This window comes from Diabrotica undecimpunctata, chromosome 3, assembly GCF_040954645.1.
Source record: "Diabrotica undecimpunctata isolate CICGRU chromosome 3, icDiaUnde3, whole genome shotgun sequence".
Taxonomy (NCBI): Eukaryota; Metazoa; Arthropoda; class Insecta; order Coleoptera; family Chrysomelidae; genus Diabrotica; species Diabrotica undecimpunctata.
In genome coordinates this window covers 141,735,311-141,755,710 of record NC_092805.1, presented here as the reverse complement: position 1 = coordinate 141,755,710, position 20,400 = coordinate 141,735,311, and the positions used below count along the sequence as shown (strand labels likewise).

The 20,400-nt window shown below is 34.3% G+C and overlaps 1 protein-coding gene across 7 annotated transcripts in view; it reads left to right on the top strand.

Moving 5' to 3' along the window:
• The window catches only part of lilli (AF4/FMR2 family member lilliputian), an 829,533-nt gene that overhangs the window by 367,600 nt on the left and 441,533 nt on the right, over window positions 1-20,400 (top strand). For 2 of the 7 annotated variants that reach the window (XM_072527033.1, XM_072527034.1), the window contains exon 2: window positions 12,791-12,845. The exons of 4 other annotated variants lie outside the window; for them this stretch is intronic. In XM_072527033.1, coding sequence (XP_072383134.1) covers window positions 12,814-12,845 — 32 coding nt within the window. In that variant the 5' untranslated portion in view covers window positions 12,791-12,813. Of the gene's footprint in view, window positions 1-12,790; window positions 12,846-12,878; window positions 13,028-20,400 lie in introns of those variants that run through there. One more of the 7 variants, XM_072527040.1, reaches the window with a different exon arrangement.

Genomic DNA, 20,400 nt, shown 5'->3' with positions numbered 1-20,400 from the left:
TTTTCGTGCAGAAGTTTCCAGAGCAATAATTGCCTTTTGGATCGCCAACCGTCGAAAGGAGACGGCGCAATAAGTAGAAGAGGGACAATTATCTAAGAATGAAACAGATCTTTTGTTTTTACATTAACTAAACTACTTACTAAAAAAAAAGTTAACAAAACTATTAACTAAAAAAAAATTTTTCGTCTGGGCGACTCCTTGAACCTTGGGGTATCTCATGAAAGTGATTATGCAAAAAATCTAATGAGAATATTTTTCCGAACGAACCCGAGCTTTTCGCCTTTTTCTAAATAGAAATATACAGCTTTGACGCATATTTACCTCCGAAAATTAACAAAAAAAAGCATTTCATAAAATAATACTCCTTGCCATAACAATTAAAGATAATTAGTAACCATTTTTAATATCTAACTTGTGCTGACATACAGAAGTTGACCTTAGTATCGCAGTTCTCTTAATTACTTACGTAAAGCATTATAGTCTCGGGCATTTATCAGTTTATTTAACAAAAAACCATAAAAACAATCATAAATCGATTGATTCAGGTCATAAAAGTGATTGGTAACGTCAGGAAGATAATAAAAATGTGAGTGCCAGAATGGAAGCAACAATTGATTAAGGAAAATAATTTAAAAAATAACTTTTTTGTATTTAGTAACAAAATCTAAATTTGTTGAATTTAAAAACTGCTATTAGTGGTTTCTATATAAGTTTGTCCAATCGGATACAATCTGGCATTTGGTATGACATAAAATAAAATATATATTTTAATTTTATTTATTGAAAAAATATACTTCAATACTCAAATTCTTTCGGTAGCTCAGTGGACAGATCCATAAGGTAAGACGCAGTCGTAATTTCAACACAGTCGTTCGGATTTAGTATGTGACCCTTTGTAAGACAATCCAACCAACTTTACCTATAGTAAGAAAACATTTAATCAAACACACACTGCACAAAAGATACCAATAGAATACCAAAGATATTTCGTTCTTTACTATAAGCTTATACTATACTTTGATATAATTTTAAAGTGTAAAACTAATCTGAAAACTGTGAATTAGTATAAAAAGAAAATTGTATTATTCTCTACAAAAACTATCAATATGAAGATCTGATATTACTCCTTACAATGTTTTGTCAACTATAAGAAATTTACGCTGTTTTAACATCAGCGGTTGTCCGTTTAAGTGACAGAAAGATTTAGTAGACAGCTTAGATGTTTACAGATTCGGTAGTGTATTTCTTGTTGATGAAATCCCTCTTACCTGAGTGAATTTCGGCTTTACTATCACTCACTTTCATATTTATGGCTTTGAAAGTCGAAACAGGGATTATATGAGATTGCGAAGGTCGTAAAAATTTTTCGGTACATAACAATTTACCGATTTATTGACGGTTAGGTTTTATCTTTCTAGAACTTAAAAGGGTTATTTTACCCATGATTGGAATTGGATTTTTATGATATTATGAAGATTTTAATGAAGTAACTTCGGTTTGGATCCATAAATAACTGTCTAATGTATAATGTATATAAAAGACGAGAGAAAGGATAAAACCGACGATATTCTATATTTCTTTTTGCTGCAAACGTTCTTATAAGAATTCTTATAATATTAAAAATGGGGTAAAAAGGTTGTTCATGATGTTAAACAATCCATAATTGCATCGCACGGGGTAACAAAAATTATCGTCGCTGTTATCTTATTCTTTAGTTCTATCAAGAAAAAAATTAATAACTACAAACACTCTGTTCAAGCTATCAAAAAAAGGGTTTATACAGGGAAATCCCCCCAAAACACGGAAAAACATAATTTATACATAACATAAAAGATTTATAAATGGCTTTTGTCAGCTTCAAAGCTTATCCAGGTTGCTAAAAGATGCAGAAAATAAATGGGACAGGAATACATTGACACTAAACTGCACACAAATACACCAGATGCGAACCATTTTAAAGAGACAATATAGAGAATGCATGAAGAAACGGAAAACGATAATAGACGCAAATAAATCTAAAATATAAAGAAGTAAGCAAGCTAAAAGCAAAACCCCTGGAACGCCTATGAAATACTTAACAGACTTATTATTAGATCAGATTTTAAAATTTAGCCATTTGGGTCAGTCAATATATACAATTTTATACCGTATTTATGGCGTTTATTTTTAATATATTGACGAAAAATTAACCTCCCACCCCATAACACCATAGATTCGTCAAGCGATACGTCCTTCATCATCATTAGCCATTTTGAGTCCACTGCTCAACATAGGCCCCCCGTAAATAGTTCCATTGCATCCGATCTTGAGCACCCTGAATCCACGGGTTGTGTTCCTCTGCATGTGTTAGCAGTAGAAAAGAGATATCTCTATGAGAGAAGAGAGCATTTGACAACAGCTATAAAAAAAAGAAGAAAGGGAAAGATCAATGGAAAGATGGCAAGAAGAGTGGAACAACAAGGAAGATGTTGCCCAGTGGACCAAGATGCTGATCCCGAGCCTTAGCGACTGGTAAATTGTCTGTTTTAGGGCGTGTCTTTATAGGTTCAGAAAGACAGATACAGATAAATGCCTATACTGCGAATATTCCGACATTGTTACTCACACAATGTTGGAGTGTAATAGATGTACAGTTGAGAGAAACAGAATGTATAAAGAAATAGGTATGAACCCTGTGACTGTAAGAGAGATGATCGTGAAGATGACGGGAAGTACGGAGGGATGGAGTAGTGTTCACAATTACATCCGAGCAGTCATTAAAAAGAGAAGAAGAAGAGAAACACCAACCGGGCCAACGACAGAGATAAGATCTAATTACTATTTTAATGGGAATAATCTGCAATTGAAGGTTAAAATAAGTTTATTGACGTTTAAATTTTTGATCTTTAATCTTGCACTGATAACTCTATACTCCAACGTTTATACTCCAACGTTTATACTCCAACAATTAATAGAAAAAAGAATAGCGGTTGGTACCGAAGTACATCTAGCCTTCATCGACCTAGAAAAGGCGTATGATACAGTTCCAAGACTTAAATTGTGGCAAGCTTTATACAACAACTCGACATTAGTCCATACCTTTTAGGAATAATCACAGAAGTATACAGGGATAACACTACTTACCTAAAAATCGGAAATAGACTATCAGAGCCAATAAAAGTAACTAAGACTTATATATTGAGGCAGCCCTCCAAAATTGGAAAAACCACTGCCAGGGAATGGATTGGAAATACCAATCGCACAGAATTAATGTTCATAACCAAAAGTCCTTATTTACTCTTTAAACAATTAAAAAAACCAATATTTCGAACTTCTTATGTTGCAAATATGTATGAATTAGAAATGTTTGGAAAGGTTTTCTTAGCTCCGCCCATTGTGATGTTAAAAAGACAATGGGCCTTTTTCCGACAACTGACACTAACAGTGAGTTTCTTTGTGAAACTGGAAAAAGCCGCTAGACTACATTAGCATTTGTAAAAGTTTATCTTCCGTGAGTTTTTGTTGATTTTTAAACATAAGTTTTGGTTTTTTACCCTTTGAAGGGTCCGGCATACTTTTCGCCATTTTGAATCACAAAACTACCACCGCAAACGAGTAAAAATATTTGACACTTCAAGTCCTCACTCACGCGCTGACAAACTTTAGCGAATGTCGAAGAGTCGAAGTAAAATATACCATCTTAAAAATCAACAGGTTTACTATCTCCGATCGGAGTCATGCGCATCTAGTAAACTAAAACTAGTTAAGGATAAATATATTCAAAGGGACAACAGGTGATGTAAATATCCTCACGCCTTTTGTAATTATGCTTGAGGCATATGAACATGAGCAGCTGCAATTTATGATAAAAGGAAAAAAACCCAGGAAAGAAAAGACATGGGATCTAGGAGAAGTGTCCTGTAGTTGTTCAGTAGGATTAATGTTGTTATAATGCTTCAGTTTTATTTCCATAACTGCTGGTAATGTTAAATGATCCATATTCTGCTCCCCTTCGTACCAACACACATTTACTATTTATTTCTTATCTTGCTTTACTACTATGTAGCCTATTAATTGCTTTTAATTTTTTGTGTTTATTATATTAACCCAAATAATCACAAGACTCAAAATGTTTCCATATTCCTATCGAATTGTTAATTTTCTATATCTTTCAGTTATAAATTTAAAATGCAAAATAATAAAATTATAATGCAGAAAGTACAAAAGCAATATCACAACTTTACTGCGATATCTGATAGAGATTTTATAATCCTCGGCATTATCCCTTTAGGGAGAAGATTGAATAAAATAAACGACGATCACTTCTAATGTTGGTATATTCGATTAGTGCAGATAATATCGATAGTAATTTATAGACCAGCTACTTTAATCTTGTTTGATTTTATTTTAAATGAAAACCAGTAGTAATAAATAACTCGGGAAAAACAAGGCGAAAATAATATATTATATTACATTATTCGTTCGATTTTTATGGTTTATGTTTATCTATAATCGATGGTTGAGGTAATTTATTAGAATTGCTACATGATATTTATTTTTTGGTCTTTGGCTCTCCATTTGGTGCATTAGTCAGAATTTTTTAATAATACTTAATTATTAAGTATAATATATTTCATCTTGAATTCACACACGACTAGTGGTTTCTGCTGTTTCGGGACAGTTTTAAAAACGATTTATTTCAATATAAATTATAACTTACAACTTTACAACTCCAGGGTAATATTCCGCGGTGTTTAATGTATGCTGATAATGTAGTGTTAGTAGGAAATAGTAAAAGCGATTTAAAACAAAAACTGCAACAGTGAAGACAAGCTCTTGAGGAAAAAGGTTTAAAACTTAGTAGGACAAAAACAGAGTATTTGAAATATTTATTTAAAGATGGAGTTGAAGTACAAATAGAATATATATTTGGATGGTTGAAATGTTTGTGAAAAGTAATAGTTTTAAGTACCTAGGAACGGTGTTACAGAGTAATGGGGAAATAGATGGAGATGCATGCAACAGAATTAGGGTTGGATGGATGAAGTGGAAAGAAACGAGTCGTGTGTTGTGTGACAGAAAAATTCCAATGAAGCTGAAGGGAAAATTCTATATAACAGCCATAAGACCAGCTATGATGTACGGAACTGAATGTTGGGCAGTTAAAAAGAAAGAGGAACAACGAATGCATGTGGCCGAAATAAGAATGCTTAGATGGATGAGTGGAGTGACAAAAAATCTAGGGGTGACACCAATTGTTGCCAAGGTGAGAGTGCATAGGTTAAGATTTAGTCATTTTCAACGTAGATACGTTAATCACCCAATACGAAGAATTGCTGATCTGCGGGTTGCTGGAAGTAGTAAGAGAGGAAGGCCAAAAAAGACCTGGGGGAGACGCTTAGGCAGGACATGTTGGTAAGGGGTATTAATGACGATATGACCTAAGATAGAAACTTATTGAGAAATGTAATTAGGGAAGCCGACCCCGCATATGGTTAAATACAAAGAGAATTATGATTTTACTTACTTATGCAAAGGTTAAAAGGTATTTGGAAAAATTATGCATACGTTAGCGTCTAGACTATCAAGTTAAGTCCATCACTATTCAAAAATCTGATGTTTAAATACGAGACAGAGGCGTAGTTTGACCAATGTATATTACTTCTCCACCCTTAGAATAATGCATTTGTTAAGGGGTGAAAAATGATCTGGACTGTATGTGAGGTAGGACTTCTTCGGCTTAATCTTCTTGAAGTTCATTACCATCTTCTTTCTTCCTTGATTTCTCTTTAACTAGGTAAATTTTATCTAATGAAACCTCTTCGATTTGAATTTCAGACATCTTTTCTTCTTCGTGGACACGTGAAATTACTATATTTGGAACTACAGAGGTTGACTTTTGGCGATGAAACGATTTTTGAAAATGAAAAAATGAAATGTTTGATTGATAAAAATGGCAATGTAGTGGGATTAATCGACTTGTTGAATTATCTTTTTTGGAAATTTGAACCTGCGTTCTTTGGCATTCTGTATGATTAGACTGAAGCGTATAGAGATATACATAGTAATAATAATGATATAGAATACCCTTCTTCGCGTCTAAGAGATATAGAAGAAGACTGGTATCAGATATTGCCATTTTAAACTTTGATCAGTAAAAGAATGCCAACGGATATTTTATATCAGCTTTTTAAATTTTTCGATCGCAATTTTCTTCTGTCACAGTAATACTCATCTATTATTCATCTTGTGATCATTAACAGTAATAGTTAAAAGTGCAAAGACTAGTGCTTGCATAGAAATGACGGGTGCAATAAGATACTAGACCTTTCCTCACTACACAAACATGTAAGTTTTATCTCTGTAAAAAGTACCTTAGATTAATCAATAAAAAGGTAGGCTCACTATCTAAAACCGGACGACCTGACTGGACATCTGAGGATTCTAGTGAAATTCGTAAATATATCCGTAGATATTTTGGCTTCAAAACAGGATTTTGTAATTCTCGGAAATATTAGTACAATATTTCAATTGGTTGCTGATAATCTGACTATAGAAGGTGCTATTTTTATGGGACAGGATTCATTCTGCTGTATCTCAAAAAGTCGCATCGTGCAAGATGTTGGGAAACGGGAAAAGGAACTCAGCCTACTGGGGAAATATTCAGGTCAAAGGTGAGTAAAAAGATATTAAAATGTTCTGATCGCTATTTAAAAAATGCACGTAGTTTTAGAAAAATTATACCCAGAAAATACTTATTTTAAAAGTGCTATAACTACAAATTTCAGCCATTTCTAAAGTATTTCACCAGTAGTATTTATATACATCGTTAAATATTGTACATATTATTAGTACTATTTGTTGAAACTTTTTTTACAGATGTTTTTTTATAATCTTTATGTTTATGTGTCAGTTAACTCTTGTAGAACTGTATAATTGCTGCACATCTTGTTGTGGGTGATTGGATTTAAAGAATAGTTTAAGATCGCGGCTTTAAAGAATAGTTTAAGATCGCGTATACACATGGGTCGAAAACTACAGGGGGCAGGAATATATTCCAATAATCCAAGAATTAGCAAACGATTTGCCTTGGGGAGGAACTGCATCAAAGAACTGAATGAATTGGGAGACCGGAACAAGATTGAACTTGTCTGGGTACCAGGACATCAGGGCATCGAAGGCAACGAAAAAGCAGATCAATTTGCACAAAGACGATTGAACAAATCCAACGAACCTGCTGTAACTTTCGCATACCAAAGGCTGCAGTTCGTAGGGCTGTAGAGAGAGGATGTATCAAAGAGAGTCATGAGCGATATTAGGAGAGAATCCCAAAACAAACACATGGAAAAATCTTCATTGGTATCCCATGTAGAAAAAGAACAGAGGAACTGCTTTACGAATTCCTGAATAAAATAGCCATTTACAATGGAAACCTTAATTGCAGACTCTATGATAAGGAACTAGAAACTGTAAAACATGTATTGTGGGACTGCGAGGCGCTGGACCGTAAAGGACAAAAACTGTATGGACAACCAAGAGGAGATCCTGGAATATTTAGGACACATCAAGCAGAAGACCTGTACAAACTTCTACAGGGTACAAAAATTCTAGACTGGGTGTAGGAAATAACAATGGGCAGCCAACACAATAAGCTTTAGCTTCAGTGATAATGGAGGTCTTTTTGATCAGACGGTCCCAGGCAGAAAAAAAATCGTAGCCCATGCAATTAATGATCATAGGCGAGTGTTCTTTATTTTTTTTTTATTTTCCAAGCCAATGTCCATTTAAAAAATTTATCGATAAAGGATTTAAAGAGACGCAACAAGGAGGCAGTAAACTTGCCATGTGCAATAATAAGATACTCAGATAAAGAAAACACAATAAAAAATATTTATTAATATCACGAATATTATAAACCAGTTCCTATATATTGATGATTGAAAACGTTTCTAATAAACCGACAAAACTTCACAAATCTCTGTTGAACCTGCTGAACTGTATAAATAAAGTCATGTACATTTCCGAAGTTCAGCTTACTCGCTGGATCTTGATGGATATAGTGCTGTAAATATCAGGACCGTCTAAGAATGTCTTCAAAGTAAAAAACTAAATATTTTTCAGGGAAAAGCAAATATAAATTTTTCATCATTAAATTATGAAATTATTTCAAGAAAGAAGAATTATTGACTGAGGAATATCAGAGATTGGACTAACCTCAGGGTTGAACAGATATTTCACGAAAATGTTTAAAGAAGTGATTACCAACCTTCGTTAGAAGACGGCACAATAAAAAGAAGAAAAAGTGCTCCCAAAGTTTGAGGAGGGTGCTCTAAATTACGAAGTCTCCTACCCATCATGTCCCACACCTGTTCAATTAAGGATAAACCTGTGGATTTCGGGGGCTAGAATAAAATATTGACTCCATGGCTAAGTCCATGGTGACACTCGCGATCTTGCTGAAAAATTTAATGTTTTCTGAAGGTAGGATATTATATGAGTTTCCAAAATTTAGTCTATATAGCGCTGAAGATAACACTGTTATGTTCCCTTTGACAAATATTAGAAGTGATCTTGAACCATAAGCGATGGCACCTCACACCATAATCCTAACAACGGTGCACGTGGCATTCAATAAAAAACTATGGATTTCGTCTTTCAATAGAATCGGGATTCATCACTAAAGCCAACCTCATTCGATTCCTGATCACAAGCCAATCGTTCTCTGCACTATTCAAGACCATTTTGTTGATGTTCTGTGGTAAGAGGTAGCCGGAATTAAAAAAAGACCACAACCGCGAATTCAACGATAAATTGTTTGCATCCTAATCGATCTTCCATGTTCTTCAAATTATTGATTAATAATAGAGCTGGTAGTGGAGAAGCGGGAGAGGCGATGATCTTGACTCTCTGTTGTTTGTTCTTCTGCACTGTCCTGTGCCCCGCAATCTTTGTGTTCAGCGTTGTTGATGCCATGTCCGATTATATCTTTTGTGTACCTTATTTGCAATTCCAGAAAAGAAAGTCATGCTTCACTTAGGCTTACTATCCCCTATCAAACTCACTTGGTTGATGGAAATTTACGCATCTCCGTATTCTAGGCAATGTAAACAATTTTTAAGAAAAAAAACAAGAACCGCACACCGCTAAATTTTAATCGGTACTAAACTAAAAAGTTAAATTCTTTAGTGGTTAGCAAATTCAATAAAAAAAGAATGTCCCATATTATATTTCAACTAGCTTTTGATAAAGTACACACTATTGTTTATGTGCTAACTTCATTCATATCAAAAATCTCCTTTTAACTCTCCTGGAAAGTTTGTCAGGACCTGCATGCAGTCAGTGAAGTATAACGAATGCTGAAAAATGAGACGGGTTGAAAGTTCAGTCGCATTTAGTCTCAGGTTTATGTAAATGACTTGAGTTTCTGAATTTGGACGAAAATCGAACAAGATGCGGTAATAACGTTCTTAAAGAGGTCTGTATCCCTTGGTTGCTCTTTTAAGGATTGAATATGATTTATCTTAACATGATGAAACTTAAAAGTCGGTTTGGGTTGCAATTTAAAAGTAGCCGTAGGGACTCAAAATGTTTTGAATTATATTATAGTGCGGCAGCTTAAAACTAAATTCAATAAAGTGGATATTTTTAAGAGCGCCAGGAGAAAATATATACGGAATATATATATATATATATATATATATATATATATATATATATATATATATATATATATATATATATACGGCATTAGGTCGCAAATCATTATTTTTGTATTACCTACCTAAGTTTGTTAATGCCGTATTGCCAAATGCCGTTTGACCAAAAAAAACTTAACCCCTTGAGAGGTAAGTTTTTGTTATCTGTGACTTACATGTACCGATAAGAATTGACGGCATAGTTTCTAAAGTTGTTATTACATATTGTAGAATAAGTATAGGAAGGAAAAGTTCAACAGCATTGATTACAGCCACTATTTTTGGAGCCAGTAAGACAGAAAGCAACATCATACATCGAGATGCGTGTGAAAATATTTAAGCCACGAAAACAGAGATCATAAAAATCCAATGTATGACTTCGATAGGCAAATATTATTTGTATCATCGACATTCGAAGAGATCAAAGATATTTTGAAAAATTAAAAAAATTTGATGTTTCTTACAGATACTCATATAAAATTATAATAGAGACTCAAGGACTTGTTATCGAGGACCCATAGAGACACCTTCTCTTGGATTGGCAACCCCTGGGAGTCTTGCGTTGCCTTGAAGCAAATGTGTTTAAAACTACATAATTTAAATTTAAAATTCTAATCTCATAATCATCTTTTAATCACATATTTTGATGGATACTCTTGTTTTAACAGTAATGACTTTCATCATGGGATATGCTAGCCAGTGCTCACACATTAACGCAATAACGTCATCTGAAATATTTTTGGGTCTATTAGAATGTTTTCCTCTTTTTTCTTCAAATGAATCACCTAACAAGACTTTTTTTGGATAATAGGTATGCGTTTTATTGCAATGCAATTTGAATTCCAAAATAAACTGGCGACACACTGTAACAGTGTTTTTTTTTAAGAGATTTCCTTCTAGTTTCTGGATCTTTAGCCAGGTCCATACAGATGTACAACTGGTATTTTGGAGACTTTGGTTCTGGCAGTTGTAGAATCAATCAAAAAGTTCTACTAGAAAATCAAGAGGCAGATTTTCTTGACATTTGTTTTGGCAGCAGTCAGTAACTAAATTCAATGACTTAAAACTAACCTTTCTTGACAGAGATATGTATTCTTCACCTTGAACACGCTTTAATTTATTGGTTTTTCTGTTTATGGATTGTTCTTATTAGAATAAAACTCACCGGTACTTTAACCTCACTCAAATACAAAACACCTGCAGAAACCATCTAGAAAAAATTACATGGCTGAAAAACAGCCTACACGCACGCTAATATTCAAAGAGTTCTACCAACCTTCTTTTTAAAGATAAATACATGAAAGTTATACCATTGTAAAGAGGAAAACAAGGCGGACCTAAATAGCCAGTCTGTTTAAAAGGAGCACATGAGCCTATCTGCCCTTCTCACGTCGACCGCCTCAATTGGACATTCTTTTCATTTGCGGCATTTTAGGATATAACGAATATGATGCTATAGAAAAATTAAATACACAATACAATTAAACAAGTAAGTGAAGAACTGATAGAAGCAACAAAGAGTATATACATGAAAACAACAAATACAGTAAGAATGTTAAATATACAGTCAGAACCATTTGAAACAACCCAAGGAGTTAGACAAGGGGGAAGTCTCAGCCCAGTACTATTCATAAATTTAATAGATGAGATAGTGAAAGAATGTAAGAAAACATTCAAGAAATACTGCATCGGTTGGAACAGAATGCAAATGATAAATGCTGAGATGTGTATATTTGCAGACGACATAGTATTAATTGCGGAAACTGCAGAAAAACTGAAATACAACTTAGAGAAATGGAACCTAGAAGCAAGCAAATACAACTTGAACATAAACAAAGAGAAGACTCAAATAATGAAAATATCAAGGAAACAAGGGACGGAAGATCAAATAGAAGTAATGATAGACCAACAAAAAATAATACAGACAAATTCATACAAATACTTAGGAACAGTAATCAACAACAAAGGAGACATAGAGGATGACCTTAACAACAGAATGGAAAATACAGGAAAACTATTCCAAGCACTAAATAGAGGATTCCTTAATAACAAAGAAATATCAACAAAGACCAAGATGACAATATACAAAACAATATATAGACCTACAGTGACACATGGAGCAGAAAATTGGATATTAAACAAAAGACATCAGAGCAGAATTCAGGCAGCAGAGATGAAATACCTCAGAAGAACGATAGGAGTAAAAAGAACTGATAGAATCAGAAATGAAGAAATAAGAGAAAGACTCAAAATCAAACCGATACTCGAGTCAATCAAAGAGAAAAAATGGGCATGGTTCGGACATCTAACCCGGATGGACAATAATAGACAAGTTAAAAGAGTGTGGGACGCCAAACCAATAGGGAAGAACAGAAGAGGAAGACCGATTGAAGACCGATTAAAGAATGGAACAGTGACATCTCGCAGATACTACAGAGTAAGGGTAAGACTTGGCAGGAAGCAACACAGATGGCATCCAATAGGAAGGAATGGAGAAAGTTCGTTAAGAGCTAGGACACCTCAGAAGACCGTCAAATAGTGTAATGTAATGAATTGTATTTTAAACGGCCCAACACCGAAAGGTACAAATGGGTCTACTGATTAAGTAAGTAAGTAAGAAAAATTAAAACATCGTATCAGGCCAGAAAAGCACATCAATTTTAATATTATACAGGATGTAGAAGAATATGATGGTATAGAAAAATCAAACAGGGTATCAGGCCAGAACAGTACCAGATTACACTATTGATTAGAATGAAGTAATCAGCAACTTTTTAAGTAATTTAGGTATGTCTGGGGGAAATATGTGGATCAAACCATATTCTTCTTCTGTAGCTAAAATAAATCCAAGTGATTAAACTAAAAAAAGTCAAAGCAAATAAGAAAATAGTTACCGTAGGCTCAGAAAGTTACTGAAGGAGAAATAACTTATTTAGATAGCAATAATTTATTTAATGTGGGTTCTTTTAATAATTATGAGATAAAAAACTACTACTCGCAAAGTCATTTTGTAGTTCATCTGTAGTGTAACAGTAATAGTGAAACATTCCATTCATATTATCATCTTATCACATTATTATCTTGTAACAGATTTTAATAATCGATTTCTTTTTCAGGTGAGTCAGCCAACTATCAACTAATGAAAAAACACCCATCAAGATGGACCCAAAAGTAAGTTCCAGTTGAAAATTCTCAGTTTATTATCTACAAAAACGTTATATTTAAGAAAAAGGTGAATACAGTACAGTTTTATAGACAATTTCGGTACATCGATCCTCTAAGTCAAGCAGTGTTGGCTGCGGTTAGAGTTTGGATGGACGACCAGAAAGTAAACAGAGAGCGAAAGAAACTATGTGAGTAAATATTATAAATGTTAGGTTAGTCTCGATATACGCTATTTAGTAATAGTGTTATCAAGATATGTGTCAGTAGTTCTCATAGATGGTTTTATTAATATACGTTTTATCACGAACAGCTGAACTGAATTTGTGATAAATGCAGCAGTTCGTTTATTTGTATGAGACTAGTTGAAAAGGTGCAGTTGAAAATAAATTCATGATTTATAGAATGATTTTATTCTTCAGCTATCATCCTTATCGTTCCCTTTGCCTTTATCAATTGGCTTCAATAATTATATTTCTCTATCTTGGGCCATATCAGTATTAATCCCCATTAACGACATGTCCTGCCTAAGAGCCTCCTCCCAGATATTCTTTACTCTTCCTACCTCTTCCAGGAATTTGCAAATCAGCAAGTGGTGATGAGAGTCTTGACTTTTAAATTGCCTGATTCATCTTAATTTATGTTCTCTGATTTTTTCATCAATTGGTCTCTAAACCCTAAACTTCCCATAATATACTCATTCTTACTTTTATCCTTTTTTGTCACTCCACTCGCTACTCGCAGTTCTGGTGAGGTGTATTCAAGTTCACTGCCTAAATTATTCGTAAATATATGAAAACTTGCGTGGAATTTAATTTTAATGGAAATTTTATTTAGGCGGTGGTATCCAATAAACGCCGTATGCCGCGTAGAGCGTTACGCCGTACATCGCGTACAGCGTTACACCATACGTCGCGTCTGTATGCTTTAAATAATAAATAATGGATATTGTACACTGAACGAGCGTGCAACTAGCCTACTATTATAGTGACATACAAAGATACAGACAGGACGTATTACGTATCGCTAAACGCGACGGAGGCGTTTATTGAAATCACCGCCCCACTTTAGTTAAAGTAGTATACATACCTAGGGAAAACTCATTCCAGTTTTGCGTCAATTTGACCCTCGACTGTAGTGGTAACTCCCCGCTATAAGCAATTATAGCCTCGTTATAGTAATTTATATAGTACTATTTAACTCACATCTATAAATTTTTCATAATATGCATGACTTTTTATAAAATATATTTTATTATTGTAATACATATCTTTTTATGTGGCTATGTATTTATTTTAATACACTTCCGATAATTTCAGTATCAAAACAAAAACACATTTGTTTCTAAATGGTGTTATAGAAAATCAATATTACACAATTTTTGAAAAGTTTATGACACATTCGAGGACGATTTTGGTGTTGAATATGTTTTAAATACAGCTGATTACGCGCGCAATCAGAAAGGTTATCGCAGATAACCTTAAAAAGGAAAATATAATGCTGATAACAGTAACGATAGACGATGCTGCTTTATCAAAATGAGTACTTGCATTGGATTAAATGTAATTTAATTTTTTTATCAAGAATTGAAATATTATCTACGAGGTATAAACTTGTTAAATACTACCCTAAAACTTACAACCAAAATGGTGCAAGAACTACTGAAGCAGAGGATAAGTTTAGCAGATGAACAAAAGGGTTTTCATACTGGAAGATCGTGTACAGTGCAATATTCGCCATAAAGCAAATTATTGATAAATCACTATAGTATAATAGACCAGAAAATGTGTCTGACTGACTTAAAGAAAGCATTTGACACTTGACAGAGTAAGACTCAAAGATGTAATCCATATTCTGTATAATAGAGAATTTCCCCTAAATATTATAAAAACTATTGAAATCATCTACCAAAACAACAAAATGAAAGTCAGAATAGATGGAAACCTTACAGAACCTATAGAAATAGGCAACGGAATAAGACAGGGGAACCTGGAACCAGGAAAGGAAGAGTATACATAATTGTAAACAAAGAAGTAAACAGATATTATTACGCAGACGATAACCCAAGATGAAGATAGTCTGCAAAGACTGGTACACAGATGTAATTTAATATGACAATCTCATCTTTAGAAAACTAAAATAATAGTAATTAGCAAAGAACCAATCAGAGCGAAAATAGAAATTGATAATATCAGTATTGAACAAGTAATGAATTACACTGTCCAGCTATGGAGACCTGGACAAAGATGTGTGAGATCAAGTACAAAAAGCAAATTGAGTAGCAGGATGCCTTAATAACACTATATGGCGAAACAGACTTAGTAACACTGAGATGAAGTCAATAATTTATAAAGCCAGTGGAAGGTTAAATACAGACAGGGCGGCGTTGAAAGCGGTCTCTCGTCTATGGTACTTATGTTGTGCAACACAGACGAGCCGTCGTCGTTTGTCAGCTCGCCGCGTCGGCCGCCGCGCGGCCTATGCTGAGTACCATGCGCCGTCGGCAATTTTATGACTTCTGGCGGCACATCAGTAATAGATATCTCGTGCTTCAACACAGAGTGTTTGCCAAATTTTGTATATATTATGGAAGCTATAGACATCGATAAATTAATTACCGAAATTCACACACGGCCAGCAATTTGGGATATGCGCTCAAATGAATATTCGAATAAAATAAAGAAAAAACATGCTTGGGAAGAGGTTACCCACAGTTTTATTTCGGAAGATGCTTTTCTGGGCCATCCTTAATTTCGTTAACTAACATGTAAAACATTCCTTTATTTTTTCATTCATTTACTATAGGATGTATCCAGACCTGCGTTTTTTCTTCTTCTTTGATCTAATATGAAGTAAACTTGCACTCATACCATTCTACGTCCAAAACTCGACTAAATTTGACAACAACGAATACAATGGCAAAACTACTGCCACTGTTAAACCGCCTCATGTGTTTTAAGCCGCGCGGCTGCGGATGAGGCGCAGAGGCGGCGCAAGCCGCCGTGTCTGTGTTTAACCTAAGACCAATAATGACATCTGCCTCAAAAGCAAGACCCGACACAGCCACAACACAAAGGCTACTGGAAACGGCAGAGATGAAGGTACTGAGAAGAACTACAGGAAATACCCTGAGAGATCGAAAGAGAAGTTAAGACATTAGAAGAAAATGTAACGAACAGTGTATAAACGAATGGAAACTAAATAGAAAAAAAGAATGAAATAAGCACAATGGGGGAAGCCCATGTCGTCGAAATAGCAAGAGATAAATCATCAATCGGCAGAAGAAGTATCAGCCGACTGCGCAAAAGATGGAGTGACAACTTTCCATAGAAGCATTAATCTGCTAATGAACGAGTATATATAATGCTTATAAAGGGGAGGAATAAGAAGAAGAGTTGTATTTCACTCTGAAATAAGTATGATTTATTGCCTCACAAGCCAAGTAGAATTGTGTGGTCTCGTTCTAGATCGTCAAGATTTCTTGCCTTTTTTGTCAACAGCGTATCAAAAATTTTGTATAACTGTCGTTTTTTACCAACTGTGTAGGACAAGGCTGTATATTGAATTCCATTTTATTGAATATATGAATAATGCTGAAGGTCATTGAATGTTGAAACTACATCGCTATCGGTGAAAGAAAGATAACTATTAAACTTAAAATATGCATATGAAACAACTATTCTTGCGCAATCTGCAATGGAAATCAATCCACTATTAGAAAAGGTTGAAAGAATCAGTAGCTTATGGAAAAAGGCTATGAAATAACCGACGATGCCAAAATCAGGGTCATAAGAAGCTTGGTTTTCAAGATATTTCTATGTGCTGTTGAATGGTGAACTTCCAACTTCAAGGATAGCGATAAAAAGCTCATAGGTGCGTTCGAAACGTTCTTTGAGAGGAATGTTTAGAATCCCATGGCGACCCGAAGAACACATAAGTCAATCTAAATATCAAGCAAAAACTCAGAACGCATGTAAAAGAACATATAATACTATTTTGCACGTTTTCGAAGGAATAGTCTCGAGAATTTTACCATCAGGAAAAGTCGAAAAAGAGCTAGAAGATCTCCTACGAGATACACGGACCACACTATCGCAGCCATAGGTGGTGTAACGCTGTCAGAATGTGGAAGAATGGCAGAGGGTAGATAAAAATGGAAGAAAATCAGAAAGGTCAACTCATAAAGTAATGATATCACGATAAGGTTAACAACTAATACGAAGATATTTTTTACATCGGCTATTTGTGAGCTTCTTGTTCTTCTTCCGCTGTATCAGAAATTGAGCCTTCGTGTCTTTTAGTTTCTGCCTCAAAGGTTGTACGTCATGTGCCGCTCGCCTTCAAGGTCTAACGCAAGTTTTATTTTGCCCGTCTGCTGCTAATTCACTCCCATCTTTTCCAAGACTGTTGGTCTTATGAGAAGTAATCGAATTCTAAGATGTATTTTTCTTTGGACATTTGTATCTTTTCATGCTAATATCTTTATCCCAATATTTCATTGTCATTGTTCGGTCTAAAAATTTGTTCTTCAAAAACTTCTAAGTAAGTAACTTTTTTTTGGTCAGTGGATTTTGGTTTGGTTGCCATTTATTGTACGTTTCTCAATCAAATGTTTTATAGATGTAATTAAAGCACAATTAATTGTAATGAAAATTACATCTTTTATTTTCTTTTGACGTTAAAGCCCCCCATAAAATTATTAGATCCTTCGAGATATAGCAAATTGGTATGCTTTGGAGACTAGTAATTTGATCACCTCAAATACTTAAACTGATCACCAGCATTTTTGTCCCAAGACGCTGTACGTGTTAGGTAGGCTTCTCCTTTTTCTCGTTTAACATTTTTCAAAAACTTCCGGTACATTTCGATCTTTAGCTGATTTTTTGTTTTAGTTATATTTACCACATTTACCCTGTACTCTTAGGGAGAAGGAAGTTACTTATACAAGCAATGATCATTGGCAAATATATGGTATTTCGTCATTCTTGTTCCTAGTAAAAAATCGCTAATATACTTAATACTATAATAACCACATCTTACGTACATAGACTGTTAATTGTCTCAAACCAAGAGATTGGTCTATCCATAGCACCAAATGCATTTTGTAGCCGCCTTTTGTGTATCTTATATGTAAAGTTTCCCACACGTTAAATTTCCTTTAAATTCAGTTCGATATGAAAATACACCCTTTACAATAGAATGCGAAATATTGAAGAATTTTTATGTCGCCATGGAATCGAAAAGGCAAATAAAAGTTTAGACAGATGTGACCTTTATGTTCCAATTTATCTCCAGTTAAGTATGTTTTTGTGAGTTTTAAGTTTATGTTTTATATAGAAGTGAAATTGTGAAATAATTTATAAGAGTGCGCGCTTCTGTAAAAACTAAATAAAATTACACCATGAATCATAGAATAACCAAAACGTGATTTTCGGATCGATTCTAGCAGATGGCCTTTCCGAAACGACCGAAGCGAACTTAGGAAAGGATTACGTTCACCTCTATTGTTACCCACCACAGGTAACACTCGAGTTCTTCGACTTTTAAAACCCAAACAATATCATTTAAACTTTTCCGCAGCGTGATTGCCGAAACGAGGTCAATTAATGAACGTGATAACAGTACTCATCTCTCCTCAGGTAGTTAACTTTCGCGTTCGTTTAGAATGCAATGTATTATGAAGATGTTGTTAAGCATTGATAGCATAAAGTGTGAGCAGGTGACGAGGTAATAGTAAATATGGGATAATAAATGGTAAAGACTTTATAAATGGTCTTTGTTGGTGTTGTGCAATCAAAGTTTTTTGTGCTTTTTTAGAAAAGTTGATGAATAAAATAACTTAGTCGGTCGGTCGATTAGTAAAAAGTTTATTGAATGATAAGCCTCAGAATATTAACAAAACGCGTGCTTACATCTAACAGTTTGATAAGTAATAACATAACCTAAAAATCAAAAATTTTTTTTTCAATTCTTTAATATTATATTAGTTCAGGAGCTTACTCTAACACGCTTACTTATTCAAGATTTGATAACAAATATAAAAACAATGACCTGATACAAATTAACAAATACATAGTTAAATTGACAAATTCAACACACTCAATAAATTGTTAAATGTCTTTGACAATGCTTTGGTGAACATATCGGCTAATTGATTCCTTGAATTGACATACCTTACACAGATATTCTTATTTTCACACCAATCTCGAACAAAGTGAACCTTAATGTCAATATGTTTTGTTCTGCTATGAAATTGTTGTGCCTGTGTTAGCTTAATGGCAGATTGATTATCAACAAAGATGTTGGCAGGTGAGACATCAATTCCAATCTCTTTTAAAAAAAATTTAAGCCGTAAAGATTTTCTAACACCAAAAGCCAAGGACATATATTTGGCATCTGTCGTTGATTGTGCCACTATGTTCTGGTTTTGGCTCTTCCAGGTACTAGACCATTGCCTACATATTCACTAGTAGATTTTCTTGTATCTAGACAGCCAACATGATCTGCGTCATTGTAGCCTATTACCTTGATTTGTGCAGTTTTTCTGTGTATAATTTTATAATGAGCAGTATATTTCAGATATCTAAAAATTCGTTTTACTCCTTTCCAATGATCATCACTCCAAGCATTAAAGAATCTGCTTGCCTGATTAACTGCAAATGTAATATCTGAGCGACTGGTGGTTGCTAGAAATATTAGTGAACCAACAGCCTCACGATAGGGCAAAGATTTAGTACAATTTAAAATATTTCCTTTATATACTTTAGGCTCAGGAAAGAGTATCTTTAGACAAAGATACTCTAGGCTCAGCAGTAATCTTTAATGGATTAGCATTAGTCATATTAAATTTACTAAGAAGTTTTTCTACATAATTATGTTGATGAATAGCAATTTTACCCGCACTAAGATCTTGCTGAATCCTTGATCCACTTGGAGAGGAAATGTTTACTGGTCCATATACATTTGTCTGAATCATGATTTGTCTGATCTGCTTCTTATAAGACTTTTACGAGATTTTCCTGACAGCTTCCCATACTGGCATGTCTCACAGAAAAATTCTCCTTTGCCTTTAACTCGCATATTTTCTACTAAATTAGCTGTTTTCTTAATTGTACTGAAGTTAATATGCCCTAGGTGATCATCCCATAAGTTTATTGATGTTTTGCAAGCTAAATTACATTCTACATTATCATCATTTTGGCTTTACAACCCTGTGTGGATCCTAGCCTCCCCAAGAATTTTTTTTCAGTCGTCCCTATCCATCGCCTTCCTCCGCCAAGCACGTATTTCCATATTTCTCATATCTTGATCTATGTTATCTAGGAATCTTGTTCTGGGTCTTCCTCTTCTTCTTTGACCAATAGGTCTATCAAGGAGCATTTTTCTAGCTGGGTCGGTTTGCTCCATCCGCATTACATGGCCTACCCACCTCAGACGTCCTATCTTAATGTGTTTTACGATATCTTGTTCCTGGTATATTCTACAGAGTTCGAAGTTGTATCGTCTTCTCCAGACACCATTTTCATTTACCTCTCCATAGATTCGCCTTAGTATTTTTCTTTCG